Genomic DNA, 20,349 nt, shown 5'->3' on the forward strand with positions numbered 1-20,349 from the left:
GGCCCAGCATTAATGAGCCATTGCATACAGATGAGCTGGCAGCCAGTGTGACCTGCCACAGCCACACATAAAAGCCAAGGAGGGCCTTGGGCTCTCTTCTCTTGATGCAGGAGCTGCTGGACCCAAGTTCTGTGGGAGTTCCCTGCTCTGGGGGACACAGGCAGCTCCTCTCCCATCTCCCTTCTGCACTGGCTGAGACACAAGGTAAGGGGCATATTCTACTGCTTCCCCACCATATTTCTCTAGACTGTCCCTTCTGTCTTCTTGCACAAATTTACCATGTCAGGACTACAGCAAGGGAACCAAAATTTTTTTTCTTTTTTTTGTATGGAATAGGATGTGTGGATTCTAGTCTGCCTTGTCACTGGCTCACCTCTCCTTGGGCAGCTCTTTGCCACTTCTCTGCCTCTGTTTCTGCTCCCACTAAGCAGCTACTGAGGAGAACACTGCCAAAAAAATCTCTGCATGTGCTGGAGTCCCCTCAGCCACCGAGTGCAGCTGATGGCAGCTCAGGCACTGCTCCTCTCTGGGAATGCTGAGTGCATTTCTGACAGTGCCACGAGGCTAGAGGGGCCTTCAGCCTCAGCTCTGTGAAAAACTGGGCTGGGATGAGCTCAGGGCATGTTAGATTTGTGTGAGAGCTGCCAGCACTGCTGTTTAACCCTGGGTTAGCAGCAGCCACCTGGGCTTCAGAGTGAAACTCCAGAGTAACCACAGGGCTAATTAAGTGTGTGTAAGTGGACAGTTAATGAGCATCAGCCCAGGGTTTCCGCAGCCCTACCTGAGCTGGGAGGTGTTTCAGTTCCCCAGAAGCAACAGCTCAGAGCACAAGTCCCCCCAGCTCAGCTGCAGAAGATGCTCAGAGCTCTAGGAACAAGGTTCTCAAAACTTCTAAAGTTAAAAAAAGTAACCACCCTTAAATTCTCTTCCATTTTGGGCATGACAACGTGTAGTGCATGGTTCACTTCCTTAATCTCACAGTCAATTGCTTTTCTCATCCCCTATAAACATCAGCAGGGAAAGAGAAAAATCTGCATATGTGTTAGTAATAAATTTTAAAATCAGGGCATACCACTTAAGGGTTGACTTGTCAGAAAATGGTAATTAAAAGTGTTCCAGCTGACAGTGCTGCTTTAATGAATTATTAGTAATGTTCTCAGAGAACATTTGATGAAAGACACTATAAGAGCTCTTGCTTAAACAAACCAATTTTCTGCACCATGCAACTTCAGTGCACGAGAGGGGAAAATCTCCCCTATAGAATCACAAAAATAACCAGGTAATGGTTTGAATGATCACAGAGGAACAAGTGGCCATTGCTACTCAGCCTTTATTTCCTATAGCACAGCCTTTTTCCATAGGTGCTTATCTGAGAGCTGCCACTCAGGAGTTAAACTCTGTCCCAAAAGCCCAAAGAGGTGCAGTGTGAGAACTTCTCACAGTTGCAGGTGTTCTCCATGCACAGAGCAGTGTCCTTGGGACAGGCACAGAGCCTTTGGCACAGGGAATGTCCCTGGGACAGGCACAGAGCCTTTGGTTCCATGTCCCTGGGATGGGCACAGAGCCTTTGGTTCCATGTCCCTGGGACAGGCACAGAGCCTGTGGCACAGGGAATGTCCCTGGGATGGGCACAGAGCCTTTGGTTCCATGTCCCTGGGACGGGCACAGAGCCTGTGGCACAGGGAATGTCCCTGGGATGGGCACAGAGCCTTTGGTTCCATGTCCCTGGGACGGGCACAGAGCCTGTGGCACAGGGAATGTCCCTGGGATGGGCACAGAGCCTTTGGTTCCATGTCCCTGATCACAGCTGGGGCTGCTGGAGCCCTCCAGGCTCTGCCAGGCAGAGTCCAGGGGAGCTGGACAAAGCAGCACAGAGCACCTGAGTGAGGAGCTGGATGCAGAGGTCATGGAACTCCAAGGATGGGCTCTCTGAGTACCTCAGTCCATTGTCCAGTGGCTCTTTGTGCCTTTTACTGCTTGGCATCTGCTGCAGCTCCTGCAGGAGGTCCTTGCTTCCAGAGAGAGCCTAGACTGGCCAGAAGACATTGAGGGGAGAGCATGTGGAGACTTGGAAACACAGCCCTGCTTGTTGGGAGCATTGTGTGGAGTGGGGAAGGATGAGGGCAAAGGGCACTAAGCCTTAATCATGGATTTGTGCTTGGATGTGAAGGAACGGTGGGAGGTGGGGGAAGGAGACTCCCATGCTTCATTTTCTTGCCATGGGGTTCTTGCTGGGTTTCAGCTCCATCCAGATTTGTTGTTTGTCCTCGACAGGAGAAATGTAAGAGTGCAGCTCTGGGAATTCACCTCTCTGGCAGAAGCCCTGTGGACCCAGCCCAGCACTGGTGAGCAGCGCATCCAGGGGAACTGTGCGGTTATAGCAGGGGTGGTGGTGGGAAAGCCCTTCCCAAGAGGAGTTCAGAGCTCCAGAGGGCTGCTCTGGGCTCAGCAGCTCACCTCAGCCCCCTGTGACCAAGGCACATCCCCAAATCTTTGGATTAGAGCAGGAATGAGGGCAGTTTGACACAGGAGTTTCCCCTTCCCAGCCAGGCTGCCCCAGGAGTGCCCGCTGTGTGTGCCCTGGGCACACAGTCCCAAAGCTGCACCACACATCCTGCCTGGAGTGCAGCTCAGCCTGCCCACAGAGAAAAGGAGCTTTAGAGCTCAGTCCCAGGCTCTGGGTGCCCCATCAGGAGTCCTGTCCCCAGAGCAGGAGCTGGGAGCAGCCCGGGGCTGATGAGGGCTCACCCTCCCTGCTGAGCTTCCCTCAGGTAAGGGTCTGTTCCCTTCTTGCTTTGCCCAGGGTGGAGGTTTGAAATGGCTGGGGTTTGGTGAGGAGGAAAGCAGGGCAGGCACATGGGAACCTGTTTCCTCTGCAGCATTCCATGAGAAAGGCAAAGGACTTTAACAAACCCTCCCAGCCAGGGTGTGCTGTGGGCAGAGCTGTGCACAGGGGACCCCAGAACGGGTAACAAACTGCCAGGTACTGCTCAAAGCCTGGGAATGCCCATCCCGAAGGGAAAACCAGGCAGTTCTACAAATGTGCATCACAGGGCAGAGCTGCTGGGACCTGAATGACCAGCCTGTGTGTGGAGGTTTGTTAATATCCAGAGAGTCCCTCTCACTTCTCTTTCTTGTTTAAATCTGGGGGCTGTGTCTAATCTTGTCACCCTGGGTGAGAGGAGACACCATGAAGAGCAGCTCCTCCAGCCTCAAATTTAAACTGAGCTCTGGTGCCTCTCTTAAACGAGCTGCCTGGGCTCTTCAAACGTTTGAAGGGGTAAAGTGAGGTGAGAGTAAATCCTTCATGGGTTTTACACCACTTTAGTAGAACTTTGGAAAGCTCAAATAACATCTGAGGTTTGCTGCATAATTGAATCCTACATAAAGTGGCACAACTGATACAAGATTTTTAAAAGCTCATTAATGGCTGGGGTCAGAGCTTCAGTTTTGGAAGTAATTTAGTTCCAGGTTCAACTTAGGTACTTAACAGAAGCAAAAACTTAAAATAGGAATCTTGGTACTAGAACTGCTTGTGTAGCTGACGATCTGGGGAAGTTTGAAACAATTCACTTTGAAATGCCTGTTTGTGAGAGCTGAGAGGAATTCTGAGGCACCAGAGTCATTTGAATGAGTTCCCTCAGGTTGGTGGAATGAATCACCACCACAGAAAATTCCATCCAGATTTAAGCTCCTAAATGAGTGGGAAGGATGTGAGATGCCTGGACAGGTTAAGCGGTTTTTCCCTGGAAATGAAACAGTAAAGGGAGTCCAAGAGGTCAACACTGCTCTCACTTTTCTGTCTCGTTCTGTCTGGAACATAAGGACCTCCTGCAGGAACTGCATTAGGTGCTGAAAAACAAGAGGCAGAAAGAGCCACTGGGCACTTGGTGATGGTGTAATTTAAATACAAAGCCTTGCACAGTGTGGGAGCTCATCATAAATCCAAACTTAAGACTTTAATTTGCAAAAGGATCTGCAAATCAGCTTTATATTTGTCCCCCTCCAAAAGCCATTGTATATTCCCCTCTGTTTCACTCCTTGCTGAGAATATTGAGATCTTATACTCTCAGAACTTTTTTCCCTTCACAGATAATAAACAGGTGCCTGCCAATATAGCAAAGGGGCATCTCTTGAGAGTCTCCTAAAATCTGTGCTCCATTCCAACTCTGACTACAGCAAGCTGATGCTGTTACCAGCCCACAGCTCCACACTCAAAACTTTGCAGTCACTGAATTTATCCCCCCAACCCCCTCCTTCCTCTTCCATCTTATGAGCAGATGGGGAAACAGGCACAAAGAGGAGAATATTTGTCCCATAATACACAAAAAAAAGTGGGAAGTTGAGAACTCAGCTCAGCTGGACTCTGGGAATGCTTTATCACTTGACTGCACTTCCTAGGTCCTGCAGCCAAAAGCCATTTGATTAGAACAGATCAGTTGGGTTTTGGGTTAAGACAGAATCTGCTCCCTAAGTTTACTCCTTGCTGTGAAATAGCAAGGAATGAATGCACTGAATGCTGGTCTCTGACCTTGGTAATAAGTTGATTTAATTGGATTTGATTTTTCAAATGTAACATCTCAAGTCAGCCATAAAGTCTGGAATTAGCATAGCACATCTCGGCACAGGAGAGATTTTCAAGCGGCAGAAGGAGATGAAGTCCGTGCCCAATAAATTTCAAATTACACTGAGGATGAACTCAGCCATATGCATGTCAAACCCAAATTGGGCAGGCTCTGAGTGCAGCAGGCAGCACAGTTATTAATGGCTTACATTTGCTATTAGGAATGCAGAGTAGCTGCTTTGCACCCAGTTTGTTCTGACGTCTCCTCACATCAATGACCCATGTGATGGGTCAATAATTCACTCCCTGCACTCTGCAAGCCAAGAATGTCTTGCAAGTCAATTACACTCCTAGAAATAATTAGGAGCACAAAAGTAACTGGAGGATGGGGATAGAAAAAGCCTTGCTGGTGAAATATTGCAAATCCCAGGCAAAGCAGAGTGTTCCTGCCTTTAGATCTGCAGCTCGTGCTCCCCAGCACCTTCAAGGGCACTGAGCATGCCCTGACAGCAAGAAATGGCCTGAAAAGGGGCAATTTGCAGTGCCAGTATTTCAGGCAATAATCAGGTTCCCGTGTAACTAAAAGCTATTTTCTTTCTGCAGGAGATGTATGAAAAAGTAGGACATTAGGCAAATAGCTGCCTGCTGAGATCTGAGCCTCAAAATTGTTCCTGAAATTTGTTTAGCTTCCATGGCATTAAACTGTAATAAATCCCAGGAACATTTTAACCAATCTGCTGGGCACAAGCAGACTCTAATCCAGATGGACAAAATCTGCTTCATCAGACCCTGTATGAAAGAGCACAAAATGCCTTTACCAGCTCTGGGTTCAGCTGGGAAGTTCTGAAGCCAGGTTCTCCCAGCCTAAGCCTAAAGGCCACAGCAGGGGCTGAGGCTGTGCTGTTCATCCCTGGGATTTGGGCTGTTATCCACACCTTGGGGAGGCAGCCAGGGAGAGCTGAGGGATGGAAATTGCTGAGGTGAGATTGGAATGGATGTTGTTGAAAATCTTGGGAATCAGGGGCAGGACAAAACCCATCAGTCCCAGTGTGGAGCAGCTGTGATGGGCAGGAATCCTCCTGGTGGCTGGGCTGGTTCAAGGTGGAGCATCAGCCTGCAGCAGCTCAGGAGAGCAGGGCCACGCAGCAAAAGGGGAGCAGGGAAAATCTCCAGGGAGTGCCTGATGTGCTTCAATGTCAGCTCAGCTTGTACCATGGGCAGCCAAAGGAATTCACAGGGCAGAAAACCTGTATTATCCAAAGGAAAAGTGCATCTGTGCAGGAATGCAACAAATCCTTTCCCTTCTGAGCAATTCTGTGGCATCACCAGAGGTTTCTTTGCTTTCTGGAGGTACAGGGAGAATTAAGAGGCTGCATTGTCCCCCCTGATTCTCCCATTCCCTGTGGTGCCACTGTGGCCCAGCTGACTTTGACTGCAGATATCAGGGAGGGCCTTCATGCTTCTGAGGTAAGAAGTGAGTTCAGAAGCTGAAGTCCAAAATGTCTATTAATGCAGAGCAAGTCTGGAGTGATGTTCCTTTCAACACATCTGCTGGGAAACTCCTGAACGAGAGGCAGGACACACTGAGAGGAGCCTGGCACATGAGCATGAAGCTCAGGGTCTGTCACTACTCCTGTCTGAGAGACACTGATCCCACACACAGAAATTCAGGAAACAAGGACAACTCAACTGCAAAACAAAGCCAGATCCAAGCAACAGCAGAGCCAGGGACAGACAGAACAGTAGCAGAAGAACTAAGAGTAGAAAAGCCCTGTGTAAATGATGTATTTGTGGGATTTACTTTGAAAGTGCTGTTATTTAAAGAAGGGGATGTGCAGTGCTAAGTCATGAGCACAGAACTCAGGCTGCAGTGCAGCCTTTAATCCCTGGCAGGTGAGACAGGCAGAGCTGGGAAATGCTTCACACACAGTGCAGTGCTGTGAATGATCCAAGGGAAGAGTTCCACACACACTTTGATCTTGAGAGAAAGCCTCCCTCACTTTGGTCTGTGTTTACATGAGGAAAGGGATAAAATGTGAAAGAACTGCCTTCTGTGGGAAACAAATCACAATAAATTCTATTTATAGCACAGCAGTGCTCCTGAAAAGTCCCAGAATCCCTGACAGTTGCCCAGGGATCCCTGCAGTTCCTACTGAAGCCGCTGCAGTACTCTAAAGGGCAGGGCAGAGGTGCTCAGCACTAAAACAGCACCTGCTGAAACCCCAGCCTCAGCCCTAAAATAGCCTCAACTTGCATGTAAAGTAGAGAAATGATTGTGATTTCCTTTGCAGACAGGGACTAGGAGTTAGAGAGAGATGGAAACATGTGAGCACACAGAGTCAGGGCCCCAGCTCAGCACCTGCTGTTTCCAGGCCAGTGCATCCTGCCATGACCATCTCAGGGGCAGCTCCCACCCATCCCATCCTGCTGTACATCCCCAGGTCTTTCCTCTCCAACCCTGCTGTCTGGGAGCTGCTCAGGGGCTGCCATTCCCACTGGAAACCTGGCACAGCAGGCTTTGAGTCTGGCTGATCCAGAGCAGTGTGACAGGCCTCTGTGCCCTGCTCGGGCTCCTGGCACCCAGCCAGGCTGCACAGGGGGAGTTGGGAAACCAAAGTCACCTTGGTGAGCACCAAAGGCTGGAATTACAGCCTCAGGTGAGGACAGTGCTCTTCACATTCCATGAGAACATTCCCTGCCTGGCTGGGGTTTTCCCTGGCACTGTGAGCAGGGCAGAGATGGCAGCAGAGCAGAGACCCCACTCACACCACCAGGGCTACCAGCAGCTCTTTGTACCCCAAAACCCCAGAGCAGCCCTTCCTGCTGCAGTCCCACACAGGACTGGGCTTTCTTTGCCCTTCCCTTGGCTCCCACCAAACCCTGCCCTGAGGATCAGTGTGGTGTGGCAGGGCCAGCCAGGCCCTTGGTGTGCTCTGAGTGCCCTTCCCACGTCCCTGCTCCAGAGCTGGAACTGCTCTCTGGGCCACCATGAGGGGACTCTGTCCCTCAGGATTTGCTGTGTGGTTTCTGTCCTTGTGCAGAGCCCACACAGAGGGCCTGCAATGCTCCCTGTGTGCCCTGGGGGAGCAGAGCCCTTTCCCCACCCTCTGAGGTGACCCAGAGGGGCTTCAATGCTCCCTGTGTGCCCTGAGGGAGCAGAGCCCTTTCCCCACCCTCTGAGGTGACCCAGAGGGGCTTCATTGCTCCCTGTGTACCCTGGGGGAGCAGAGCCCTTTCTCCAGCCTCTGAGGTGACCCAGAGGGGCTTCAATGCTCTCCTGTGCCCTTTCCCCACCTCTGAGGTGACCAGTGCTGAGTTCTCTGCCCCCACCCCGGCACTGGGGCCTGGCTGAGCCAGCAGCACAGCAGTATCTGATAAACCCACAGCACTTTGGGAAGGAAGCCTGGATGGGGGCAGAGCTTTCATCAGAGAAATCCTCCAGCACTTTGGGAAGGAAGCCTGGATGGGGGCAGAGCTTTCACTTGCCAGGCAGTGCTGGGTGCTGAGCGATCTGAGGGCAGAGCAGGGTCAGCCCTGGCCCTGCTCACAGGTGCCTCTGCCTTGGCAGTCTGTCCCTGCTGTGTCCCCAGCCCCAGCTGCCTCTGGGCTCTGCAGCAGCTGTGACTGACGCCTGACATTGCCAGCCTGCAGAAACACCACGGGAGTTAATGATTCAACACTTAAGTGCTCAGCAAAGAACACCAGCATGGGCAATGTGCACAACTGGCTCACATGACTCTGCCCCTTTCCCCTGTGGCTTTTTGGGGGTGTTTGTGCAGCATTTGCCTTCCAGCCTTGCTGCTGAGGGTTCACTGCATTCAGATCAATCCCACATGTCCAGGTGAGAGCCCATTTCCATCTGCCCTTCTCGCACACTCACGGGGCAGTGCCTTTGTCTGGCAACACAGAGCAGGAGCACACAAAACCTGCCTTTCTCCATGAAACATTTCAGCTAAAAGCAAAAGCCTTTATGTTCAGGCTCCTCAGCCCATCAAAATCAATTGTCTTAAAGTAGAACAGAAATCTAGTGCAATATTGAGGGTGAGTGAAATCCCTTTTTATTTCTTTCTCGTGCAACCACAACATGTCACACTCAAGCGTACTGCAATGAGAATTATTTATGGGGATTTTTTTGCCAAATTAAAAATCCCAAAAGATAGAATTTGCTTGAGAAATTCTTTATTCTAAACAGCAATTTCCTACTAAAACCTGAGTATTTTCAGTGGAAACCTTTTTGTCTGAAAATAGAAATGAGAAATACTGCTGGAGAAACAGCTCAGCTCCCAGTTTTGTGTGTGCAGAGGCAACATCCCAGCGTGGCTGCACCTGAGCTGGTGCCTGGGAACTCCCTGTCCCAGCAGAAGGAGCAGCAGGAGGCTCAGGCCAGCCATGGAAGCAACCTGGCACTGCAAAAATACCCAATTCTGATGTTGGCCCTGGTGCCTGGGAAGGGATTGTTGCTGAATGCTGGCAGATGGTTTTGTGCAGCCAGAGGGGTTTCCAAGGGCCAGGACAGGAGGAAATTCTGCTTCTTCTCCTCTCCCAAACCCTTCCCAGGTTTGTGTATGGGATGTGTCCTTTGCTCTCAGTCTGCTGGAGCCTTTAGCTCTCCCCCAGCAAATGCAGCCCTGGATTAATTTCTGTGCAACACTAATTACAGAATTGTTAATTGCTAACAGTGACGGTAATGTCTTTATTGCTGTAAATCCTTTATTTATACATCTGAGGTAAATATTTTAACCTTTGAGGACCCCAAACACTCCTAAGCTTTCAGAAAACAAGATTTGCTTGAGTCCCCAGTGCTGCAGTGCCTGTTCTTTCATTTATTCACTGCCCTGTGTTCCCATGAGGGAATTATTTCTTCCCTTCAGATCTGGGGGGGTGGAACTGCAGCCCCTCCTTTCAAACCATGTGTACAGGCCACAGCATGGGTGGAATTAGTGACTGTTTGTTATCACAGAAATATGATGGAAGTGGCTCCAAGGGGCACCCAAGTCACACTGGGGCTGCTCAGCAGCAGCACATCAGCCCCAAACCCTACAGAACAGGTGCCAGGCTCAGTGAGAAGGTCTCATGTAAGGCAGAGGGGCAGAGCGCCCTGGCAGGGCAGGGCAGGGCAGGGCAGGGCAGGGCAGGGCAGCATTTCTGGGGTGCCTGAGTCCCCTGAGGAACCAACTGCTCCTGTGGAGTCCCTGCATCCCACAGGTGTCAGAGCTGGCAGGGTTCTGCTCCACAGAGTCAGGCCATGAGCAGGGGAAGGGAGGGGACAGTCCATGATGGCCCTGCTGGCCTGGCTGGGCCAGTCCTGCTTCCTGCAGCTCTGAGACCTCTCCCTTCTCCCTGCTCACACAGAGCTGTGTGCTCCCACAGAAATCTGGGCTGGGACACGCCTCTTCCAAGGATATTCCATTTTCCCAGAGGATATTATGGATTATGCCCCCAGGTGTCCCCCTGCCTGTCCTGATGGAAAAGGGCAGCCCAGAGAGCTCACAGTAATTCTGTTCAGTGGGAGAGAGGGCAAGGCAGGGGATAAGATCCTGTGGGGCATCCACTTGAAATTCCACTTGGGCTTTAGGCAAATGCAGTCACTGGGCTGGAGCTGTGACAAGGCTCCAGCTTAGCTCTGAGCCGGATGGAAGGATCACATTTCCCACATGGAGCTGGCATGTCAGGCGACACTCTGAGGCACAGCCACACTGCTCAGAGCTCCAACTGCTGCCAAGGATAAATATTCCATGGTGGCACTGCCAGGGCCAAGAAGGAACCTTGCCAGTGCCAGCAGGTCTGGTCCCTTGGCAGATGTGTCCCTCAGGATGCTCAGAGGATGGTTCCAATCAGGTTCTCTACAGACAGACCCCAAGGCCAACTGGCTGCTGCAGGCACCTTAGATTTTCTTCCACTCCCAATTGATTCAGCTTTCTGTGGCAGTCCTTTATTCTGATTTTGATATAAGCAACAAGACAGAATGGTGCAACTGCTATCCCATCCCAGCAGGCCCATTCCTGGTGTATCCCATCCCAGCAGGCCCATTCCTGGTGTATCCCATCCCAATAGCCCCAATCCTGCTCCATCCCATCCCAACAGGCCCATTCCTTCTCCCCATCCCATCCCATCCCATCCCATCCCGTCCCATCCCGCCCCATCCTGCCCCATTCCTGCCCTGCCCAGGGCAGCTGGCACAGGGCAGAGGAGCTCTCCTCCCCAAAGGGCTCAGCAGTGGAGCAGCCAGCAGATAACACCATCAGAGTAAGTGTTAGAGTTTGCTATTCTAATAAAAACGGATTTGATAAGGTATTAGGAATTGGATATTTCACGTACTTTGTTCAGAGAAAGTTCAACAAAAAGAAAAACACAGAAAGGACTGAAAGAAGATCTGAGTTTTGCAAAGAACTGAACAGGACTGAAGAAAAAAAAATAATCCTTTAACTCTGTATCCCCTTTCTTCTAGCTAAGCTGCTTAGAACTTCCTCTGAATCCCTAACAAAGATGTTTCCAGGCAGGCTGCGGGCTCAGGAGCTGCTCTGTCTCCCCCTAATGATCCCTGGTGCCAGCCTGGCTCCATCACCCTCTGCTGCAGGGAGGGAAGGAGTCTGGAGCCACAGACACCAAACTGAGGGACAGAGCAGGAGATGGAACCTTGCTCTTATCAGGCCCCCATCAAACATTCAACACCTTTTCCTTCCTCCCCCCTCTGATCTCCTCAAGGGCTGCACGTGGCTGGGATTAAAGCCAATTCCCTGCACTAAAACTTACCCAAGGAACAATTGAATGTCGTTATCCCCCATGTCCATACTTTTCAGAACAGACCAGCTGAAAGGAAGCAAGGGCAAAGAGAAGCACTCAGTAACATTCCTGAGGGAGCAGAGGAGCTCCAGCTGCTCAGACCTGCCAGGGTTGGTGTCACCCACCTGCAGGGCTGCAGAGAGCAGGCAGAAATACAGGGAACAGCTCAGATATTTGGGGTGGAGGTACTGCTGGAGTGCTGGGAAAGCTGAGAATGGAAACATGGAACTTTTTCCTTCCTCTGGTGATCACTGGGAAAAACAAGACTGGGCCAGGGAAATGGAACCTCTTTGTTTCCACAGCTAACCTTGACAGGTTGTGTTTGTTCCTGGAGTTTTTATTGGTGAATGTGCCCCTGTTGGGGAACTGAGCAGGGCACCCTCTGTAAACACTCCATGCCTGGGGACAGCAGCATTCCCTGAGTCCCACAACACAGCATTCCACACAGACAGCACTGCCCTGTTTACTTGGGCCCAACAGGAAACATATCCTGGTAAACATTAGCTAGCAGGTAGTCAGGCACCTTTGCTGATTTGAATTAACAGGCTTTTAATTGCTGTATTATATAACTTTATATAATCTCCTCCAGACAGTTGGTGATATGCTCACAGCATGCTTATCCAGGAGGGAATTTTTCTCCTGCTGAAGCAAATCAACACATTTCAGCTGTGTGTGGGGGCAAAGGATTTGTTGAAAGGAGAATTCCTTTGTCGACTTGCCTGAAGAGAGGTGTAATTCTTCTGCCTTTTTGATCTGCTCCAGGGTAGCTTAAGCGGGGCTTGTAAAGGAGCCTCAGAAGGGGCCATGGATAATTTAAAGAGGCAGGAGAAGAATGGTGGAGTTGGGGACCTGTTTTCAAGGATCCAGGCTGAGCATCTTGTTCTCAGCTCTTCTGTGGCTGTTATCTGTTCAGCTGCATGTCCAGATCCTCACCCTAATTCCAGGAGGTGTCAGTGGAGGCTGGATCAGAGCTGTGACAGTAATTTGTCATCACCCCTGCTGTGAGGACATGGGCAGATCAGAAACCAGAATTCCTGCAGATTTCTCCCCTGCACACCCATTCCCTGAGGTCAGGAGCCCTCTATGCCTAAGGAGTGCAAGTGCAGCTCATTATGTACAAGGTGAGGCATCCCAGAATTTCACCCTGCCATTCTGGTAAAGCCAATGTTCACATTCGTGCAGAAAATGAACACAAGGGCCAGCTGAAGTTGGGTGCTTTTGCACAGTAAGCCTAAACCCTGGAAAATTTCTTGGACTAATGTGTTGCACAGGAATCTTTTATTTCTGTTCAAAATATGCATTAACATGGACATATTAAAAATGCATCAGGAAAATAAAACTTGAGAAATGCTCAGGAAAGTGTGACCTCATTCCCCTTTCCTTGAATACAGGCTTAAAGTTTAACCTCTGTCAGCTCCATATGCAACCAATAAATTCAACAGCAAAAGGGTGAAAAGGTACAGTACAAAGTGACCTTCATTTCTTTCTTTTACTGAGCAGGGGAGGAAGGTGATTCAGTCCAAGTGCAGAAAGAAGGCAGCTGTAAGAGACATAGAAATGAGCTTATTCTTAGGGCTGCTGATACTAACAAGGACATTAAATAATAGAATTACTTCTGACTGTACAAAATGCAATTATTTTGTACTTAGACTCCGTCCTTGATCATTTAATATTTTCTCTTTGCTCCTGATTGACCCCTGTGAAGGTGTTTTCTGGTGCCTGTAACTGGGTCCAGTGGGAGGATTTCTGCTTTAGCCAGCTGAGACATCAGGCAGCTTCTCTAAGTTAATATTGCAGGGTAAAGGGACCTTGCCAAGCAGCAATTCTTGACTTCATAAAGCTGTTGTGGTGGCAAGGGGACCCTCAGAGGGGGCACTTGGAGTCCCTGTGTCAGCTGTACAACTGGCACACAGTTTAAATAGCTGCATTTAAATGAGACAAATTTCACAAGAAACTCCCTCCAGTGTCTAACAACTCACTTGGGATTATCCTCATTTTGGATACAACTCTAACTCATTTTTAGAGTTTAGGAGAGGTAAACAGCTCTTGCCACAAATACTTAAGCATGTGAAATCAAGCAAAACTTGGGCAGTGCACTTGCCACCAATTTGAGCCCAAGCATTTTGTTGCTGACCAAAAGGAAGCCTGGGTGGGCTGGTGATAGGAGGCAGGGTTTGAGATAAGGGTGTAGCATCTTTAGCTTGCTCTAAAAATGTCATCCCTAAGGCTTGTTTTACTGTCCCTCCCTATTGGGAAGGTAAAGTAACAACAGAAACACAAAGCCCTCAACATCTCCTCGTTCCAGGTGCACTCGCAGCTCTCCCAAAGGAAGCATCCCCTGGCAGCTGCAGGAACCCAAACCCTCACTCTGTGTGGCTGGGGATTCTCCTCCTCAGACACCCAGCAGGCCCAGAACAGCCCTGTGTGAGTCAGCACTGGGAATATTTTCCCCTCAAGTTCTTTCTTTGTGTGGAAGCTGCAGCATTTTGCCCCAGGACACATGATCACAGCACACAGCTCGTTCAGGCACTCAGAAGGATTTTGTTCAACAAAAGCAAGAGAAAAAGGCGCACATGGGTCCAGGGCAGGCTCACTGTGCACTAATCCAACATCCTCTCTGGCAATCAAACACATTTTATGCTTCAAGGGTGATAAACTCAGAAATCAATCATTTCTGAGAACACTCCTAAGTTTTGGGTCAAAATCAGGCCCTAGGATGGCCCAGGAACACCCCAGGCAGTGTCTGGCTCTGCAGTGCATCAGCCTCTCCCCACATCTGTGTGTCTGAGGAGCTCCAACACTGGAATTTTTCAGACGTAGGGTGATCCAAATTCCAGTCTGAACACATCTGTAGCATTTTCTCCATCAATGACTCTTATTCCCTGGGCCTCTTGTTAACATGGTTAGACATACAGGACAAAATAAGAGGGACAGAGAGATACACTTTCCTTTAAAGCATCAGGTTCAGAAATCCATTCTTAGTCTTAGCATCACCTTTGTGGTGATCAAACACCCCAATTCTCTTGCTGGAGTTTCATATTTTCTTTTGTTCTCACCTAATAATCCTCTTTGAGATGCTTGTTTGATTCCAGGGTCTGAATTTCACACCTCCAAACCCATCTCTAAGAATGCTAAAAATAACTGTTTGTCTGCCTTAATTATGCCTTCTGCATCTGCTCCCCTTTGTCCCTAAATTTCCTATCCACATTTCATCCAGGGTCTCCTAATGTCAAGATACACAGAAAACTGCATCAACAGACCAGGATTCATCTCCTGAAAGGCAGAGAGGTCTCCAAACCCAGCAGTTTTCCCCACACATGCCCATGATGGAGTTATAGCTGCTCCAGGCTTCACTTACACAACCAAGCACAGGACAATCTTAACACTTGACTGCTCAGAGTTTATTGAGCAAGCCTAAATGATTGGGTTTTGCTGGAATGCTCCTCAGGCAAGGAACTCTTGAGTTTCCTCCCTAGCTCACTGGAACTCTTCCCCACCAACTGCGGGAAAATATGCAAATTATATAACTTTGATCTAATCAAGGGCCTGTGTCAGAGTTTCCCCTGGCTGCAGGCAGAGGTTAAACCCTCCTGGTGGTTGTTTCTCGCCCTGCAGAGCCCTGTCAGCAGCAGTTGGGGATGTTCAGCTACCTCCGGGAGCGCTTCAGCAGCCGCCTCCGGGAGCGCAGCCGGCGTCGCGCCAGGCTCGTCTCCAAGGATGGCAGGTGCAACATCGAGTTTGGCAACGTGGAGCAGTCCAGGTTTGTCTTCCTGATCGACATATGGACAACCATCCTGGACCTCAGGTGGAGGTACAAGATGACCATCTTCATCTCGGCCTTCCTGGGCAGCTGGTTCCTGTTTGGGCTGCTCTGGTACGTCGTGGCCTACATCCACAAAGACCTGCCGGAGTTCAACCCCTCCATCAACCACACCCCCTGCGTGGAGAACATCAACGGCCTCACCTCAGCCTTCCTCTTCTCCCTGGAGACCCAGGTGACCATCGGGTATGGCTTCAGGTGTGTCACGGAGCAGTGTGCCACTGCCATCTTCCTGCTCATCTTCCAGTCCATCCTGGGTGTCATCATCAACTCCTTCATGTGTGGGGCCATCCTGGCCAAGATCTCCAGGTCCAAAAACCGGGCCAAGACCATCACGTTCAGCAAGAACGCTGTCATCAGCAAGCGTGGGGGGAAGCTCTGCCTCCTGATCCGCGTGGCCAACCTCCGCAAGAGCCTGCTGATCGGGAGCCACATCTATGGGAAGCTGCTGAGGACCACCATCACCCCCGAGGGGGAGACCATCATCCTGGACCAGGTCAACATTGAGTTTGTGGTGGATGCTGGCAACGAGAATCTCTTCTTCATCTCGCCCCTCACCATTTACCACATCATAGACAAGAACAGCCCCTTCTTCCACATGGCAGCAGAAACCCTCCTGCAGCAGGACTTTGAGCTGGTGGTGTTCTTGGATGGCACCGTGGAGGCCACCAGTGCCACCTGCCAGGTGAGGACGTCCTACATCCCCGAGGAGGTGCTCTGGGGGTACCGCTTCGCTCCCATCGTGTCCAAGACCAAAGAAGGGAAATACAGAGTGGACTTCCAGAACTTCAGCAAGACAGTGGCCGTGGAGACTCCCCACTGTGCCTTCTGCCTCTACAATGAGAAGGAAGCCAAAGCCAAAGAGAAGAAAGGTTATGACAATCCTGGCTTTGTCTTGTCTGAAGTCAACGAAACCAGCGACACAAAAATGTAGTGCCAGGTGTTCGTGGGGCTGAGTTTTCAGAGAGAATTCAGTCTTGAGAGGATTAATAAATAATCAGTAAAACAAAACAGAAAGGCAGGTTTGGGTTTGCTCTAACCCAGCATTTGTTTCCTCAAAAGCCTCCAATCAAAGAGGAGCAGCATACCAGTGATCACTATTTAACTACACTATATATATTTCATAGAATTTATATTTTTATATCCATGGGACATTTAATGAAGCTGCTATGTTGGAGTGTCCAACTCATTGAAGTTTTCAGAGGTGTGCAAAGGTGTTTAAAAGCCTGAAAAGATGGAAAGAAATTTTAGGACAATTAAGATACACAGCTGCTGGAAGGAGAATGTGAAAAGGTGAAACAGAAGGCTTTAAAGAAACCTAAAGGACTTAGGAGCCAAAACCTCAAAAAATTTTCTGGTTGCCAAAGTCCTCTATGAAAACAGAGTCTCTGGCTCTGGAACTTGAGCACCTTGGAATGTTCTGGAACAATTCCTTCCCTCTTTCTTTGGACTGGTACAGCTGCAGGACAGAGCAGTAAGGGATGGGACAAGCCTAGGAAATAGAGAAGGCAGAGCTTGGGCCAAGCTGCTGCATCTCCAACTCCAAAATGTGACTTCTCCCCTCTGAAAGCCTTTGACTCCTTTCAGGCAAAAAGCCAAATGGAAATGATAACTGAAAACCCAAGGAGAAGCAGACACCCACTCTGGGACAAAAGGAATTTTGCAGCTTATTCCCAGCTGTCCCAGCCTTCCGCTGCTCTTCACTGCCCCAGGAGCTGCCTGGATGGGGAATAGGGAACCATTCGAAGACAACTCTCCAGAAAGGTGGGGAGATGGAGAACACATTCATTCCTTCACACCTGGCAGAAAGCCCTCCAGTGGGAGAAGAGAGGAAATTCCCACCTCTGGATGTATCCTTCCAAAAAATCCCCAATGCAAACAGAGATTATCTTCCCCTTTGAAGCACAAAGGTCCTGTTCAAACAAAAACAGAGCCCAGGAGCCTCCTACCAACATTTGACTTTAGATTTGGTTCCAAACTGTTCATCCCCCCACAACCAAATGTGCATCCCTACAGGAAACAACTCCTGCTCAGTGGCAGCTGAGGAGTGCTGAACATTTTCTGGGGCTGATTTTTGACATAAATGCAACAAGAAGCTTCAACACCTTTTTAGTGAATTTCTACTTCCTCACAGTCAGGGCTTTTCACCCCAATTCATTGTTACTGAGAGTCCTAGTGGCAGACCAAAGAGATTTTGGGAACTCTTCCCAGTGATGTTACTCAACTCATCAATTTTCAATGCTGTGGTAAAATGGAAATCCTGTTAAAAGCTGCTGGACTAAGTGGTTTTAAAAGAAGGGGAGAATTCAGCAGGTCAGATGATGACAAGAGAAAGCTATGCTGCCAATGAGCACAGTGTGAGTATGGAAATCAAACTCTGGGAACCAGGAGTGTTCAGGTCCTGGTGCCAGTGTAGTGTGAGCTCCTCTCTTGGCTCAGAACAAATCACTCTGCTCTGTATCTCCAATTGCCATCTGTACCACGGGACACAAACACTGACATTGTACAGATACAGCAATGGTATGAACAGTTATGTCACTAAAGCACTTTAAAAGCCAATTCTCAGCTGTGTCACTCTTTCCTCTGTGCACCACTGTCACACCCTTCTCCACTCTGGTGGAAAGGTCAGCACACAAAGTTCTGCTCTCACCACACATCAGAGCTACCAACAGTGGCTGCACCAGGGCCAAAACTGAGCATGGAGAACAGGAGTGAGACCTTTGAGGTAACTCACAGATACTGCCTGATATTCTCATTGTGCTGCACTGCAACTTTGCAAACCAACAGGGTAAAAAATATTCTACAATCCAAATCACCACAGCACCTTAGTGCCCCTCATATAATCAGCCTGGAAGGGCAGTTTTGATCCCCCAGAACAAACATCTAGAAATCAGTGGTCATGTACAGAAATCTCAGAGGGAGCACGGAAGTGAAATGATGTGTCCAGAGTCCCAGAGTGGTCTGAACCAAAAGGCAGCTCCATCCTTCCAGAGCTGCTGCTGCATTTCCTCCCAGGGCTTCCTGTGCAGTTCGCTGGGTGCAATGTCTCCAGAAAGTGGCACTTCAGGGCTCAAGGCTCATAACCCTCTTACCCCTGGGAGAGGAGATGCATCAAGATGCCTTTAATAGAAGCAGAAAAAGTGTCCCCACTGGACAAAAACAGCAAATCCATTTGAAAGGTCAAACCCAGCTGTGCAATGAGGAGTCAGGGAAAATTCCCATTTAAGTACTGGTTTGGAATGTTAGTGCTAGTGGGGAAAAGAAATCAAATGCTCTGCATGCCTGCCCAAGAGGTGGTGCACACCTCCAAAGCCTGGAGGGTCCCTAAACAATGCGCTTCAGGTACTGCCCCTGGAAAGGCTCCTCAAAATCCTAAACCTCAATGTTCTTCTGACCTGTGATGGAACCTTTTGCTCTGTCCCTGCAGTGTGAGCATGAGGAGGTGTTGCTCCATTTCTAGAAGCATGGAGTGCTCCCACAGCTCAAAGAGAAAACACCTGATTCCCTGTGGGGTGGTTACCTGTGCTGAGAAAACACCTGATTCCCTGTGGGGTGGTTACCTGTGCTGATATCTGACCCCCACCTGATCCCCTGTGGGGTGTTACCTGTGCTGATATCTGACCCCCACCTGATCCCCTGTGGGGTGTTACCTGTGCTGATATCTGACCCCCACCTGATCCCCTGTGGGGTGTTACCTGTGCTAATATCTGACCCCCACCTGATCCCCTGTGGGGTGGCTGCCCGTGCTCCCTGTGCTGACAGCCCCACCTGCCTTGGAGCCCGCAGCACAGGGAGCTGCACCAGGGCAAGGGTGATTGTTCTTTTGTGTATTTTTGTGTCACTGGAAGGGATCCAGGAGCAGAGGAGATTCGAGGGGATGGATCCAAAGCTGACAGAGCTGTCAGGCTCCCTTGGAGCGGGATGATGCTGGGAGCTGGCTGGGAATCCCAGAGTCAGCCTCCCGTGGTTGTCACCCCAGGAAGGCCTGGCAGCCCCACAGCAGCAGCAGCAGCAGATAGAGCTGAGGCTGAGCCCAGCAGCAGCACAACAATGAGTGGAATTTCCTCTGGCTGTCCAGGGAGAGCAGTTTGTCACCCTGCAGATAAAGGCCTGGTCAGGAAGGAGGTTATCGGGGACAGGCCCCTCAGGACACGCTCCAGAGAAAAGCTATTTTGGGGGCTGTCACCCCTGCTGCCATTTAAAGAAAGTTCAGTTAAGAGGATGAAAATAAACTTAATCTTGCTGAGCAGAAGTGGCTGGAGGGAACCACAGAGCTGATACTGGGAGACAAAGGCCGGGCTCTTCACCCTGGCAGGGCTTCACTCCCCCAGCTCTGCCCAGGTCCTGCTCCCTCGGGTGCCCTCCTGCCTTTGGGGCTCCCCATGGAGCTGACAGCCTGCTCCATACCCTGCAAAGGCCTCAGGAGAAAGGCCTGCCCTTCAGGGCAACAAACCACACCATTCCTGCTGGATTAAGGCTTGAAGGATTTCACTGGGAAAGCCAAGCAGCCAGGCTTGGGAATAATGTGTCTGCACTAAATTTAATTTATCTTCTCATTTCACAAACAACATGTTTCTTCTACTGTATTTATTTTAAACACTCATTCAAGCTGTGCATAATATTTCAGTCATTTTGAAATAGATTTACCCTCCTGCTGGCAAATGAATAAGGCATCCTGCTGACTGCTGGAGAAAGGGCCATGAATTAAAATAACTGCTTTTGGTAAACTGACATGTGCTGGTTTGCTGTCTGTCTGCACACATGCTCTGGGAGGAGCTGGTGAAAAGACACCTCTAAATAATAATAACAACAATAATAACAACAAAAGCCCCTGGCACACTGTTCAGATGCTCCCACTGACTTGCACTGCTGGATTGTGGCAGGCACTGCTCACAGGCTGCCACAGAATGCCTGCATAGCTCCTGCCTGGACACAATTCCCTGAAACTCTGCTGCTCACCCCAAACCAGCCAGCAGGAAGCAAGGACACCAGTGGTGGCAGCCGAAGTGTCCCTTCCCCTTCCCCCTCCCAGGCAAACCCTTGGGAATTCTGCTGGGAGCAGCCAGGATCCCCTGCCTTGGTCCATGGTCGTGGTGCTGACCAGCTCCTGCTCCCCACAGGGGCAGAGAGAAAACAGCACCAGGCCAGGAATGTGAGCAGAGAGGGAAAATGTGCAAGTTCC

General features: G+C 49.9%; 1 protein-coding gene across 1 annotated transcript; it reads left to right on the plus strand.

The window, feature by feature from the left end:
* Positions 1 to 115: 115 nt before the first annotated feature.
* On the plus strand, positions 116 to 19,833 carry KCNJ1 (potassium inwardly rectifying channel subfamily J member 1). Its single transcript, XM_058819026.1, has 3 exons — positions 116 to 204; positions 2,275 to 2,345; positions 14,963 to 19,833. The coding sequence occupies exon 3, from the start codon at positions 14,986 to 14,988 to the stop codon at positions 16,099 to 16,101; it is 1,116 nt and encodes a 371-aa protein (XP_058675009.1). The 5' UTR covers positions 116 to 204; positions 2,275 to 2,345; positions 14,963 to 14,985; the 3' UTR covers positions 16,102 to 19,833.
* Positions 19,834 to 20,349: the final 516 nt, after the last annotated feature.

This window comes from Ammospiza caudacuta, chromosome 23, assembly GCF_027887145.1.
Source record: "Ammospiza caudacuta isolate bAmmCau1 chromosome 23, bAmmCau1.pri, whole genome shotgun sequence".
NCBI lineage: Eukaryota > Metazoa > Chordata > Aves > Passeriformes > Passerellidae > Ammospiza > Ammospiza caudacuta.